This window comes from Eupeodes corollae, chromosome 1 (genome assembly GCF_945859685.1).
Source record: "Eupeodes corollae chromosome 1, idEupCoro1.1, whole genome shotgun sequence".
Lineage (NCBI taxonomy): Eukaryota > Metazoa > Arthropoda > Insecta > Diptera > Syrphidae > Eupeodes > Eupeodes corollae.
Window position 1 is genome coordinate 145,829,367 of NC_079147.1, and position 13,033 is coordinate 145,842,399.

General features: G+C 35.0%; 1 protein-coding gene across 3 annotated transcripts in view; it reads right to left on the reverse strand.

The window, feature by feature from the left end:
* Positions 1 to 13,033, reverse strand: part of LOC129954019 (uncharacterized) — a 35,961-nt gene that overhangs the window by 6,080 nt on the left and 16,848 nt on the right. For 2 of the 3 annotated variants that reach the window (XM_056067611.1, XM_056067612.1), the window contains 9 exons: positions 12,368 to 12,715; positions 12,070 to 12,268; positions 8,156 to 8,227; positions 2,516 to 2,751; positions 2,357 to 2,442; positions 1,990 to 2,292; positions 1,024 to 1,930; positions 597 to 956; positions 56 to 513 (listed from right to left, as the gene is read on the reverse strand). In XM_056067611.1, coding sequence (XP_055923586.1) covers positions 56 to 513; positions 597 to 956; positions 1,024 to 1,930; positions 1,990 to 2,292; positions 2,357 to 2,442; positions 2,516 to 2,751; positions 8,156 to 8,227; positions 12,070 to 12,268; positions 12,368 to 12,557 — 2,811 coding nt within the window. In that variant the 5' untranslated portion in view covers positions 12,558 to 12,715. The remainder of the gene's footprint in view (positions 1 to 55; positions 514 to 596; positions 957 to 1,023; positions 1,931 to 1,989; positions 2,293 to 2,356; positions 2,443 to 2,515; positions 2,752 to 8,155; positions 8,228 to 12,069; positions 12,269 to 12,367; positions 12,716 to 13,033) is intronic. The other variant, XM_056067613.1, reaches the window with a different exon arrangement.

Here is a 13,033-nt window from a genome sequence, read left to right on the forward strand (position 1 = left end):
AATACATTTAAATACGGTCTCAATAAGAAAAACAAAAGAAATATATAAATTATACCTTAAGTTCTAATGTGTTTAACTTAATGCGGGTTTTTACAGCTGTCACCAAGCCAGTTTGTAGTTCCCATCGCCTCTTCTCTAGCTTTTCGTGTAGGGTACCCATTAGTTCTTGAGCTTCACGATCCAATCGCAAAAACGGGCCGTTCTTAGCTAATTGCGCAGAAAACGGTCCAAAACAAGCCTCAACAAACTGCTTATAGTCTTTTTGTGGCTGCATAATGACTCTTTCAATGGCTTGCTGATAGGCCTGCAGCTCATCCAGCTCCATTTTAGCCTCAAATGCTGCTAACGCTTGTTCAGGTATAATTATGAAGTAGTAATCCAGAGCTAGACCCGGACCAGCAATACGGCGGACAGCTAGACTATCAGAAGCCGGTACACGACCACATTTTTTAATAAATAGATGGAATGTCAACGAATCCCAGAGCAGTCTCAATGAATATCGTGCAGCTCCAACTGTTTAAAGAAACATAAAATCAGTCATATACATACTATGTATGTTGTCATCATAAAATATGTAATTGTTGCCTCTTACTAACCAACTAAAACCAAAATTGAAGCCAATGGACAGAGAACCATCGAAACGAAGATGGCAGCAATCGGTTGTACACATCCTTGAATCAATATATTCCAAACAACAGCCTCTAATAGAATACAATAACGATTGCGCGAAATATCAGGACAATCCAAGTCATAGATTAAAACCATCAAAACGTGCAGACCTGCCGTTAACATGGGCACCCATATAAATGCGGTGAGTGCCAACAAAATACTTAATAAACTTGCTGTAAGCGAAACTAATGGAAACACTAGAAGTATGGTCACAGTGCCAAGAAATCCCTTCACAAAGTAATTCCACACACGGTTCATGTTTCTGGTAAAACCTTTTCCAATGAAGCCTAAAAATTGTAAAAATAAAAAGTAGGGTTTATAAAAAGAGGTAGTTTTTTTTTTTTTGTTATTAACCTGTGTCTGGTTCGGTTTCAAAGTGAGTTCTAGATTTCGAAACATTACGCCATAAATCAATTAACCTCGACGCCAGCGTCAGTGTCATACTACTCTTCTTTGGAAATAAAGTTCCATTGATTTGAGACAGCTCGAGATCTGACATAAACGGCTCCATACAACACAACGCTCGCAGACCTATCGGACTAAACCATGGCACAAAAATGCCTAAGAAAAATATCACATTCCATGTCCAAGTCCATGATCTTTGCACTAAATTTACAATTCGCCAAAATGGCCATCGCGTACTTGTAGTACGCGTTTTCTCCTTTTCTACCATGAACACCGGTTGACTTGGATCGGAGCGAGGAGTAACTATTGACGTGGCTTGTTGGCTTATCACAGTCGGTATAATCTCCGACTGTCCCTGAAACTCTCGCTGAACTATCCAAGAACTCGGTGACCATATACGCACAGTCCAATGGAATGTTCGTGTTGGAGTCTTTGCGTTTTTCAACTCCTTCAGAAGCACTGGTTCGCGTTCTTTCATGAATGCCATGTCACGATTTAGAAAGTAAGATGTTTGGCTGAGGTCATGCTTGCTACACATACGTAGAGCTTCTTCGTGGGCAGCCCAGGTGGATTTATATAGTTTTGTAGCTTCGGCTGCTCTCAACTTCGATCGCAACCAGGGAGCTATACGCGACAGGACTGAATGATCGTTGGTTAGACACTTTTGGTGATCTTCACGTGATCGCTTCAATTCTTTTTGGACTTTATCTACAGCTTTATGCATGATAACTACTGACTGAGCTTGCTGGACAAGCAAACGAGGTATTCCATCACCAAACTCTGCTAGTTGTGTGTTAGACAGAATCGAAGTGTAAACTCTCTGAAGGTATTCTTTCATGACGGCATCGTTTACTTCCTATAATCATCATCATCATAAATTAATATAGAACAATTTTTTGTATCATTTAAGTTCACCTCTTCAATTTCTTTATCAGTAAGCTTCTTCTCTCTCAATTCGGCGATAAGTCGCTCGCGAAAATGTAAAAACCAGCCCCTAGTTTCACGCTCTAGTATTCCGACGAGAATGGGCAGCGCCTTGCGCATGATATCACGTGAGAAGAGTCTCAAGTCAATCTCTTGCCCCTTTGGTGTCAGAAACAGATACGGAACTGGTTGGGCGGTTTCACAGTTTTTCACGTCAATTTTCTCGACAATCGCCCGCCGCATTTGTTTCCGAACAAAGGAGCAAAGCGAATACAGACAATCCTCAAACTCTGGCTGAAAAATTAAACAAACAAAACAACTCATATATTGTCACTGCAATATGAAGAATATAACTCACCCGACATACAAGTTCCGCAACTAAGAAGCGACATCGTTCCTCTTGGATCTTATAGTCTAGGTCATGAGCCAATAACGATGGAACACCTAAGAGTTTATATTTTGTTTAGTTATGCAATTACAAAACACAAAACAACTTTCTATTTTCAATAATACCCACCCACAGCCATATCCAGAAGGTTGACAAGTCCATGGAATAGGGCACGAACTGCATGTGCAAGGGAGAAAAAATGCGATAGCAATCGACCTCGTGCCGTAACCACCACAAATCGAGCTGCCAGAGCTAAATCACTAAGAAACGAATCATGTGCACGATATGTTCCTTTTTGTAGGAGCAATGACAAACGCCACTTGTGTACTTGTCCAGGAAAATTCAAACTGGGCACATCGAACTCTCTGTTATATATGTATATACAAAAATATGAGTTATTATTTCAAGAAAAACAAAATCTTAAAATTATGTATGTTTTTTTTTCAAATATTATTATGCTTAATTTAGGTTAGGTTAACATGCAACTATAGATTTCTATCTGATTTAAACATTTTGCGTGCGATTTAAAAATTAATAGAAAATGGGAGTTCATATTGCTTTCTGATTACAGTCGAGAAACATTTTTACATTCCTGTAAAACTTACAGATTATAATTTTTCTTTTTTTTAATTAATTTGTTTGCTCGAGGAAAAATATGATTTTTTCTCCTGGATCTGATGGCATGCAATGCAGTAAAAGTAATTTTGTGATCTAAATTCTTTGAACTGGTTTAAAACAGGGTGACCATTAAATATTTTAATACATTTCTAATCATTTTCCTAAAGCTAAACCTTTAAAGGATTCACAGGAATAAGAAATAAAGGTTTATAGAAATTGGACCAGGCTTTGATGAAACTTAATAGACTGCTTCCAGGAATATCTTATTTACCAATAATATAATTTTTATTTTAACGGTTTACTTTTATGGCGAGATTCAGATTTAAAATCAGCTGGGCGAGACTATCAACACGTCTATTTGCTCATAATGTTGACTATTGAGAGGTTGTAAGCTTTTATTATGCTTACAAGCAGTAGTCATTTTTTTTGTTTAGATGTATGATCGAACGAGAATTTGGGACATAGTTTCTTGCCCGTGGAACAGGTTTCAAGGCATTTCCGTCTTTCATAGTTTTCTTGGGATGTAGTGTTACCAAAAATGTGTTTTAATTCAAAGAATGGGTCTATTGTCACATTCGTTCCTTTGAGGGGAACGAACACTTCTGTCGAAGTGTAGAAAAGGTATCATTTAGTATGTGCTCACATTGTTCCCTATGTAATCCTGTAGAATCTAAGCTTGTCCGCTTGTGGCTGAAACGCCGCATTTATGTAAGCCCAGAGGTAAAATATTCAGTATGGTTTCCTTTTCTACTGTAGGAGTGATCCCCAATGGTTCTGTTATACCTATACATGCCATTTTCTATATTCTTGTGAGGATTTTCAGATATGAAGTTTTCTCTAACGCATCCCACTATACCAGTTTCTGCTGGAGATGATATTGCATGTGTTAAATGTGGTCAAAACCTTTCAAAATCCTCTAGTGTATTTGGACCCCAGTTCAGCTTTTTATCTAGGCTTATTTCTAGGTCCTTTGCTTTATCTGATAATTTAAGTGGGGTTCTTTCTTCCTATTTCTAATAGTCAAACCGCAGTTTGTTGCCCTGGTGCAAATCTTTGTTCAATTTTTCGCTAACAGTGGCTATGAAGTGCGCTGTCGCTAGTAGAGCCACATCATAGGCATTGATGAAAAGGATCTAAAGGAATGGATAAATTACGTCTCCTTGAGGCGTTCCTCTGGAAGATGATACTTTTATCTCTATACCAAGTAGTTTCCTGTTGATACGTCTATATTTTAACATACACATGACCCATTTTATAATGGATTTAACTATGTGGACATCTTTGGGGACTTTTATAACAGCACTGTCTTGTATGTTGAAAACATCATAGAGAAGATGCCGTCAGGACCTGGCGATTTCAATTTAAAAAAGGAACTTATTTTATCCTATCTAACATTATCATACTAGTCAAAAATAAGTTTTAGGAGTAAGTTTTTGACTCTGACTCGATATTTAAGTGCTTTCAGTCCGTGAAGTTAGTACTTAGCAATAGCTTTACACTTGATCGACATGATTCTGTCTATTTCCATTGTCATAGATTTATTAGCTAGAATTTTTCTAAGTCCCGTTGACTTATTGGTTCGTCACAATATTTTCTTTGACTTGACTTGAAAGAGTCAGAGTCGCTATCTAATCTACTCTACTGCTTTTGGCAACATTTAAAAGTCTTTTTGTTTGTTTTTTTGTATTCTTTCAAGCTTATACGTCTACAAAAGTGGTTTGTTGGTCGCACTTAAATATTGAAACTTGCTTCGACAGCTTCCTGTAGGATTCCTGTAAATTCAGTTGTTACTTGGGTAAAACTTCCTTCTCGGACCTGTTAGTTAAATATAACTGTTTTATACCGTCACCTATTTTTTTATTGATTATATGGTAGTTAGCAATACGGTGATACAGATTTGTTCTTAATTTGTGTTTCTTAAATTAGGAGTTTAATTAACCTGTGGTGGGAGAGATCTCATTCTAACGTGATGTGTGTTTAATAAAGTAAAAATAACAAAATGGTCATTTAACTGAGCGCTCAGTGGAACAACATTATTCCTTGGCTTATTTTTCACTGAAGGAGTGATTTTCTATTTTGGATTTCTAATGTGAAGGTTGTCTTAAAATCTAAACTCAAAAATATCGAATACTGAGATTTTTTTACATTTTACTATCACTCAAGAGGAAATATCTAGACGCATTCAGCTTTCCCTATTTCTGCAGTGCACATACAAATGTTTTTGTTGTACTTTAAAAATTGGGCTAAAGAGTAATACGTAATATTAAGAAGTATATTTAATAGTAATATTAAAGAGTATAAGTAAGAGTAATAAGGAATTATAGTTATATTATTTACGAGCAGTAACGAAACTTGCTATTTCACTAGATCATTGACTATGTACCAGGTTACACGAGCTCAAAAGAGAATTAATTCTCGAGAGAGAAAAGACATTTTTCAGAAAGAAGGAAAGGAATAACTTATCTCGAAAATTCACCAACCTATTTCAATGTCCTTTTTTTCTCGGGAATTAATTATTTTTGTGCCCGTGAAACGTGGTATCTTACAATATGCGTTTGTTTATCCTCCGAAAATAAAACAATGTAGATCCAATACATAGTTTGACCGATACATAAAAAAGGAGACGCTCTAAATTGCGCCAACTACAGAGGCATCAGTCTCCTTAATATTGCATATGAGATCCTTTCCGCCGTATTATGTGAACGTCTGAAGCCTGATAGGTCCTTCAGACCAGGAAAGTCCACTAGAACCCAAATATTCAAACTACGGCAGATCTTGGAAAAAACCCATGAGCTTCAAATCGATACCCACCATCTCTTTATCGATTTTAAAGCCGCGTACGACAGCATCCATAGGGAAGAGCTCTACAGAGCAATGTCTAGTTTTGGCATCCATGTCAAATTTATCCGTTTGTGCAGAATGAACATGGAGAATGCATGCTGCTCTATCAAGGTCGGAAAAGATCTCACCGATGCATTTGATGCCATAAAAGGTTTTAGACAAGGCGATGCACTGTCATGCGACTTCTTTAATATCGTTCTGGAAAGAATTCTGCAAGGCACAATCTTCCAAAGGTCCATCCAATAACTCGGATACGCAGATGATATTGACATAATTGAAAGTTCAAATCGTGATGTCAGTGGAGCGTTTTTGAGCATTGCGACGGAAGTGAAGAAGATGGGTTCAAAACGCTGCTTTTTTGGGCTTAGAAGGCAGTTGAGAAGTAAAGTCCTCTCTCGAACATCCAAAATCAAATCTATAAGACACTCATCATCCCGGTTCTCCTTTATGGCGCTGAGGCCTGGAGCCTGTTAAAGAAAGATGAGAACGTCTTAGAATGCTCCGAGAGAAAAATTCTTCGGCTGATTTTTGGTCTCGTACGCATAGATGGAGAAGATATAGCGGCGAACCGCACAGCGACACTGACCTAATTAGCAGAATTAAAGTCCAAGGGCTTAGATGGCTGGGTCATGTAGAGCTCCAGCCCGGAAGGTCTTCGAATCCAATCCCGACGGACGGCGCAGTAGAGGAAGACCGCGACTCAGGTGGCGCACTCAGGTGGGAGAAGACCTCAACCAACTTGGCGTGCGGAACTGGAGAGAGCTAGCTAGGGACCGAGCTGGCTGGAGACGCATGTTGGTTGAGGCCCAGGTCCGCTCCGGACTGTAGTGCCACCTTAAGCAAGTAAGTAAGATCCAATACAAAGAACTTTCATGCAGATATCTCTTTTTTTATTATTATTGTTTACTTTGTTTACATTGCGACGCACGACGAGGCGGTGTGTGGTGCTTGAGAGATGAAAATGTTTTAGACAGACAAATATTACTTGGCATTTTTATAAAACTTTTTTTGTATTGTTCAAGAGACTCAAGTACTCGAGTTTCGAATGATTTAGGGAATAAGAATCGATAATACTACAAATATTGTGTTTAGTATGAATACAAATAAAAAAAATAAAGATAAAGATAAAAATAAAAATAAACATAAACCTAATGTGCAGAGAATTAAATATGTATCACCAAATTCATCTATTGACGCTCAACAGATCATTTGTTTACGCTTGGACTATTAAAAGTTAAAGGTCAAAGGGTTTTCGGTCAAAGGCTGACGTCGGACATTTTTTGTGAAACATTTTTTTTTAATTAAACCTATAATATGGCTAAATAAATGAAAAAGCAATTAAAACAAAATATCTTATAATTCTTATCTTATGGTGTTTTGTTTTTGAAACAGATCTTAAGGCACGACTAGATAGATTTGGAGCCATCCTAGTGTCAAAACGAATCGTAAGTGTTTTTATGTACAAATATATTATTATGTAATTTAATATTTATGGAATAAATGTTTTATTAGTAAGCTAAAAACAAAACTTTGGTATCCCAAACAATCAATGGTACGAGTAAATTATCAACTTATGTACTGATTGTTAAATGAAATGAGGATCTGACAATGAACTTGAATGTTCTAAGTCAAACAAGCTCTTATCATCTATAAAACGATATTTTATTGATCAATCAATAGTCTTATAAAATGTTGGTTAAAACTGGAAAAAAAAATAACTACATCACAAACAAGTCAACAAAAATGTTTGTTTAGGCCCAATCTTCAATTATCAGAAGCCACCAACCCGTTACTTCTTATAAATATCCTACAAATCAAATAAATCCTCGTCGTTAATAAAAAAAGAATTGTGTTTAAGAATCATGCATTCTAGATGGGGGGAGACAGACATAAGGGTTTGTGATAACCAGAATATAGGTAAATAGGGACATCATTATTATGTAATACAAACAGCTTAAGATTAGATACACCATTAAAATTCACTTTAAATAAACAGAAACCGTAAAAACGAAAACAACAATTATGTATCTCAAATAGTGTATGTATGTGTGTAAACTAAATTGGGAGCTTGTGAACGATTAAAAAAATTTGAAACTGTATTAAAAATACATTTAATTTGTACAAAAAAATGTATGTTATGTAAAAACTCAATCAAAACAAAAATAACATCTAATACGACAACTAAATATTGAAACTTTTTGTTTTTTATTTTAATTCATTCTCTTGTTTCACAGAAGCTAAGTCTTTGCCAAGACACCAAGAAGTAGTGCTCCAATTTTGTATGTGTTTTTTTTTGTATTCGTTATTTACCCATTATTTCGAATTGTTTCCAATTGTTCCAAAGTTAATTTCTTCGGTTTTCCGTATTTATCCTTTTGCAAGCTTTACAGAAATATTTTTTATATGCATTTGTTTCGTTTTTTGGTTTAATCTCATTTTTAATTTTTATTTTTATTTTGTATTTTTTTGTTTTAGATTAAATGATGGATGATAGAATAATAATGAGTGATAAAACAGAAAGAGAACAGAAATTAGTTCAAGAAGAAGCGGAAACTGTGGGGTGATGTTACTGTACACAACAAACCTTATAAGTTGCTTAACATATTTGTTTACTTTTAAAATACTCCTTTTAATTCTAATTGATGTAGTTAATATTATTAATATAAAATTAACTCAATAAATTGAAAACTGATTAATAAACAATTTTTTCAATTACGTTTGTCCTAAATTTGTAATACAATTGGAAGATAAAAACTAAGATTAGAAGACAAGTTTACTTAGGCCGCGTCAGATAGTTCGCGTATATTGCTTTTGTTTCTCAATTATCTCCTCTTTTTTTTTATTTCGTGTCCTTAGCTCGTTGGATTCGGCGTCCAAATGTAGTTTTTTCGATAGTTTTGAATTAAAAATCGATACATTTTATTACAATTTTTATAAACGCATATATTAAAATAATTGCTTTTCATCAACAAATTTTGTTTATTTTAGAACAAATAATCGAAACTACACCGCATTGTCGAAAAATCGGTCAATTTGCACACCTTTGCTTGAAATTTATATTCATCACAATGCGTCATCGAAATCCTGTAAAATGTCTTCCGATAAAATCTACATCCACAAAGGTTCCCAGGAAGAATGCACTGCGGAGGAATAGGGCCAAGGATCTCTATACTTGACTGTACGTCCAAAACTAAAACTCAGGGTTGAGCCGAAGAGCATTCCTGGAAGTGCGGGTATTAGGGCTGAATTGTTTCAGGGCGGGTGGGGGCCTTGGTTAATGCAACTGGCTAATTCGACAGTACATTGTTTGTACAAAAGAACATAAGGTATGAAACATTGTGACGATGTTCAAGCGAGGTAAATGTTTTGGTTATAGTTCTATTGAATTAAATTTTTAAAGCTCTTTGTTTGTTTCTATCCAAAAAACTTAAACTTGTTTCAGGGATAACTATGCGAGGAATAAATGCCTTGTAAATTAGAGCCAAAAAGTAGACGAATTTTTTCATCGTCTGAGAAATCCTAAGCACCTTGCAGAATTTTTGACAATGTCGAATTTGTGATCATTCAATAAAAGGTTATCAGTACTGAATACCGAGTGCTGAAAATTTAATAGTTTGTTGATGTAAGTGCCGCTCACGGATAACGACTTGAGGGTTTGGTTATGCTTTAAAGACAGAGACAACAAAGAGTTTTTTAAGCATACAATTCTACACGGTCAATATTTTCTCATTGGACAATGCCGTTAAAGTTCCACATGTGAATCTAGAAACTTATATGAAAAGCTTAAAGTACTGTCGTCAGCGAAACAATTTAATGAATTAAAAGCAGCAGACAAGAGATCGTTTATTAGTATAAGGAAAAGAGAAAACAGAGCCCTGGGGAACACCAGCATTTTTTTATAAATTTCGACTTAAAACCATGTAATAGAACTTGTGTTGAACGGTTAGTAAAGTACTTTCTAATAAAATGAGGAATAGAATCATCAATACCAAAAGCACGTATTTTCGATAACAGAACTTGATGCCAAACTCTATCAAATGCCTTTGAAATATGAAATCAAATGGAATAATCTTACTTTTCCCAAAACGATGTTAAGATTTGTTTCAATGTTCGGTGAGATGAACAAAGGTTCACCAGTTGGATGGAAGATAATGTTGTTCATTAAGAAACTTTAATTCTTCAAAAGATTTTTTTTAAGCTGCAAATTTATTAGCGTTTTAATGACTTTGGATAGAATCGACGTAAGTTAGAGGGGGAAGAGGATTTTCCTGGACAAATGCTGTTTTCCATCAGCTTGGAAAGAAACATGTAGAACAGGAAAGTTGACAAAGCTTACGCATTAGTTCTTCAAGAGTTGAAGAACACCGCCTCAGTACAAAAGTAATACTATATGAGGTTTTGTGTATGTCAAGATCTTTCAGTAGAAGTAGATTCGTCTTATAAGAACGTTTGCGAATAACGCTTTCTTTTATTTGCCTTTATAGTTTTTTTTTTAATCAGCTTTGATTTTCTTTACAAGTGCCTTTAGTTTTGTTAGAGTTGTTTTTAATTTTGACTGATATTTGATATAAAAATAAATAAATAAATAAATTAGGTGGCGCAAGAGTCCATGACGAACCAGGGCCTAGTGACTTACAACTCTCAACCATTTCTGTGTGCGAGTAATGTTGTCAGAGATGAATATTTGATATACTGATATGAAAAACAAGAACCACATGCGTACGAAATGTTATGCTTTGGCTACCTAATTAGGGGTTAGAGCCCTACTCAAGGTAGGTTTCTTTATCTAATATATACTTTAATTTTAAATAGTTTTCAATACTTCATAGCCATTCACAAACATCAAGCATCAATGAGAGCAGTAAGTCGAAGGATGGAGACCATTTCAATAGTCTTAGTTTCTGAGGAGCCGTATCTCTACTTCTTAAATGTATGTGCGGAGCTGTCGAACTCAGCTGTACACTTAAAATGTGTCAACATATTAGTGGAATCATTTACATGATAAATCGTTTCATAATCGAATAACAATTATTAAAACTTATTACTACAAAAGTGTTGATTCAGACGTAGAAACTCTTCGCGCACTACACGATGATAATGTTTATAATCGATCGACTGACGCATACAAAATCGGTAAAATTGTGAAAATCGTTATATCTGTCAATCATCGAGAACATAGCTGCTCTTACAGCAGTCTTGCTAATGATTCAAATTTGTCGATTTCCAGGCGCGGCGTTTGTAGCAATTGAATACCTCCTTTTTTGCTGAGGATCGACTATTATGGCTAGGATGATATGTGTTTCCATCAAGCCGGAGCAATAAGTCACATAACAAGACCAATTATAGCTCTTTGACTTGAAAAGTTTCCTGCTTGTGCAATTTCACGTATTGGCAACTGCAATTGGCCAATAAAATCGTGGGATTTAACACCGTTTATTTTTTTTCTCTGGTTCAACACAAGGACCGTGTCAACACAAATAATCCTTAAAATCAACACTCAAGTTACGGCTGTGATATCAAATCAAAAACATATCCCTGCGTGTGTTTTATTAAGCCTGACTTCCGAAATTTAAAACTTAATGACAATGTACTTCCTACCACTTTAAATATTTCGAAAACTTCAGTTTTTCAATGTCCTCCTTAATATTAACATAGTAAACAAATTTGCAGTAAGAAAGCAAATAAGATTTAATCAAATATGTTAGCATCAAGGTTAATGTGTACAATAATCTTTATTTATGAATGAGTAAGTGAAGTAAAGTGAAATAAATGCAATAATGATTTTTATAGTTTGTCAAGTGCACAAACTGTAAACAATTAAGTACCCTTGTCTTTTGTAAAAAGAACAGACAAAAAAAAAAACAAAAATAATAATCCAACTCCTCATCAAAAGCAACTCATTTTTGTCTTCGCATAAACGAAGAGAATATGAGTAGGCGCATATATACCTACACACACATACATATTTTATATATGCAAGTATGTTTTGTATATAAAGTATAATTAAAGAAAAAAAAAAAGAGAAACAAATATTGTTTGCTTAATTAACATATCCGCATTGTTTGCAAAATAAATTCATGATCATGATAATCACACCCAAATCAAAACCAAAACAGAAAGAAAAATCGAAAGGGCAAAATAATTCACAAAAACAAAGAAGTTTCTTTAAAAATAAAATAGAGCTGTGAAATTTTGAATAAAAAACGAAAGAAAGAAAAACATACCCGCGTTCTCGTAAGGCTTTAAGTTGTGAATTGGTCAAACGCCTTGGTTCACCCGTACCGTCTGAAGCGACTGCATCTAACTCATCAAATGGCGGCGAAATAAATAAATCTCGTAGGTTAATTGGACTTTTTTTTCGATTAGTTACTTGATTGCCAGTTGCTTGGGTATATGATGTTGCTGCCAGAGGTTGGGGAAGAGCTGTTTTCAAAGTTCCAAATAAATATTAATAAGTATACTCGTATTAAGAGGAAAATCGAGTCGTGGTAGGTGTCCGTCTATATACTTGTCGCTACTTACAAATTGGAAAAGTTTTCCAGTGATAGAGAAATTGTTCAGCAACTAGTTTAATATGTTCAACTAGTTGCTCAACTTCAGGTGGTGCTCCAACTAAGTTTACCAAAAAATTAACAGGCTCCCGTTCGGGACCAGCCAAGCAAAGTGGGCGTGCATGGTGATTGCCCGAAGAATGATGTTCCATTTGCATCATTTTGGTAATAATGTGTGTTGTACTAATCCTAGTTGAGCAATCAGCTTCTAACAGTGTTTTGTTAATGGAAATATCTCTTTTGGTTATGATGCAGGTTCACATTGGGGCGACATGATTTGAGTATCAATCTCAATCTGCCTTAAATCGGTTGAATTTCACTGCAAAGACAAATTAAGAACTTTAAAAAAAAAAATAAGAAATATGTTAATTTGTTCATTATTTTACTCCTCAGTAAAAAGTAAGAAAAACTTTATCCGTAGTAGAATTCGAGATAAGACTAAAACCTGCAGAACTATTTAGGACTTTTCATGGATATTTTTCTAAATAAAGCTTCAAGGTAATTTTTAAGAGCAATACTTTAAATTCACATTTTAGTCTTTTATTTTGTGCTCAATCTATTTTTGGTGGCAAATTTATTTAGCAGTCAATTCTTCACAAGTTTTATAAGATAGGTATAGTCTTTCTTGTATAATATA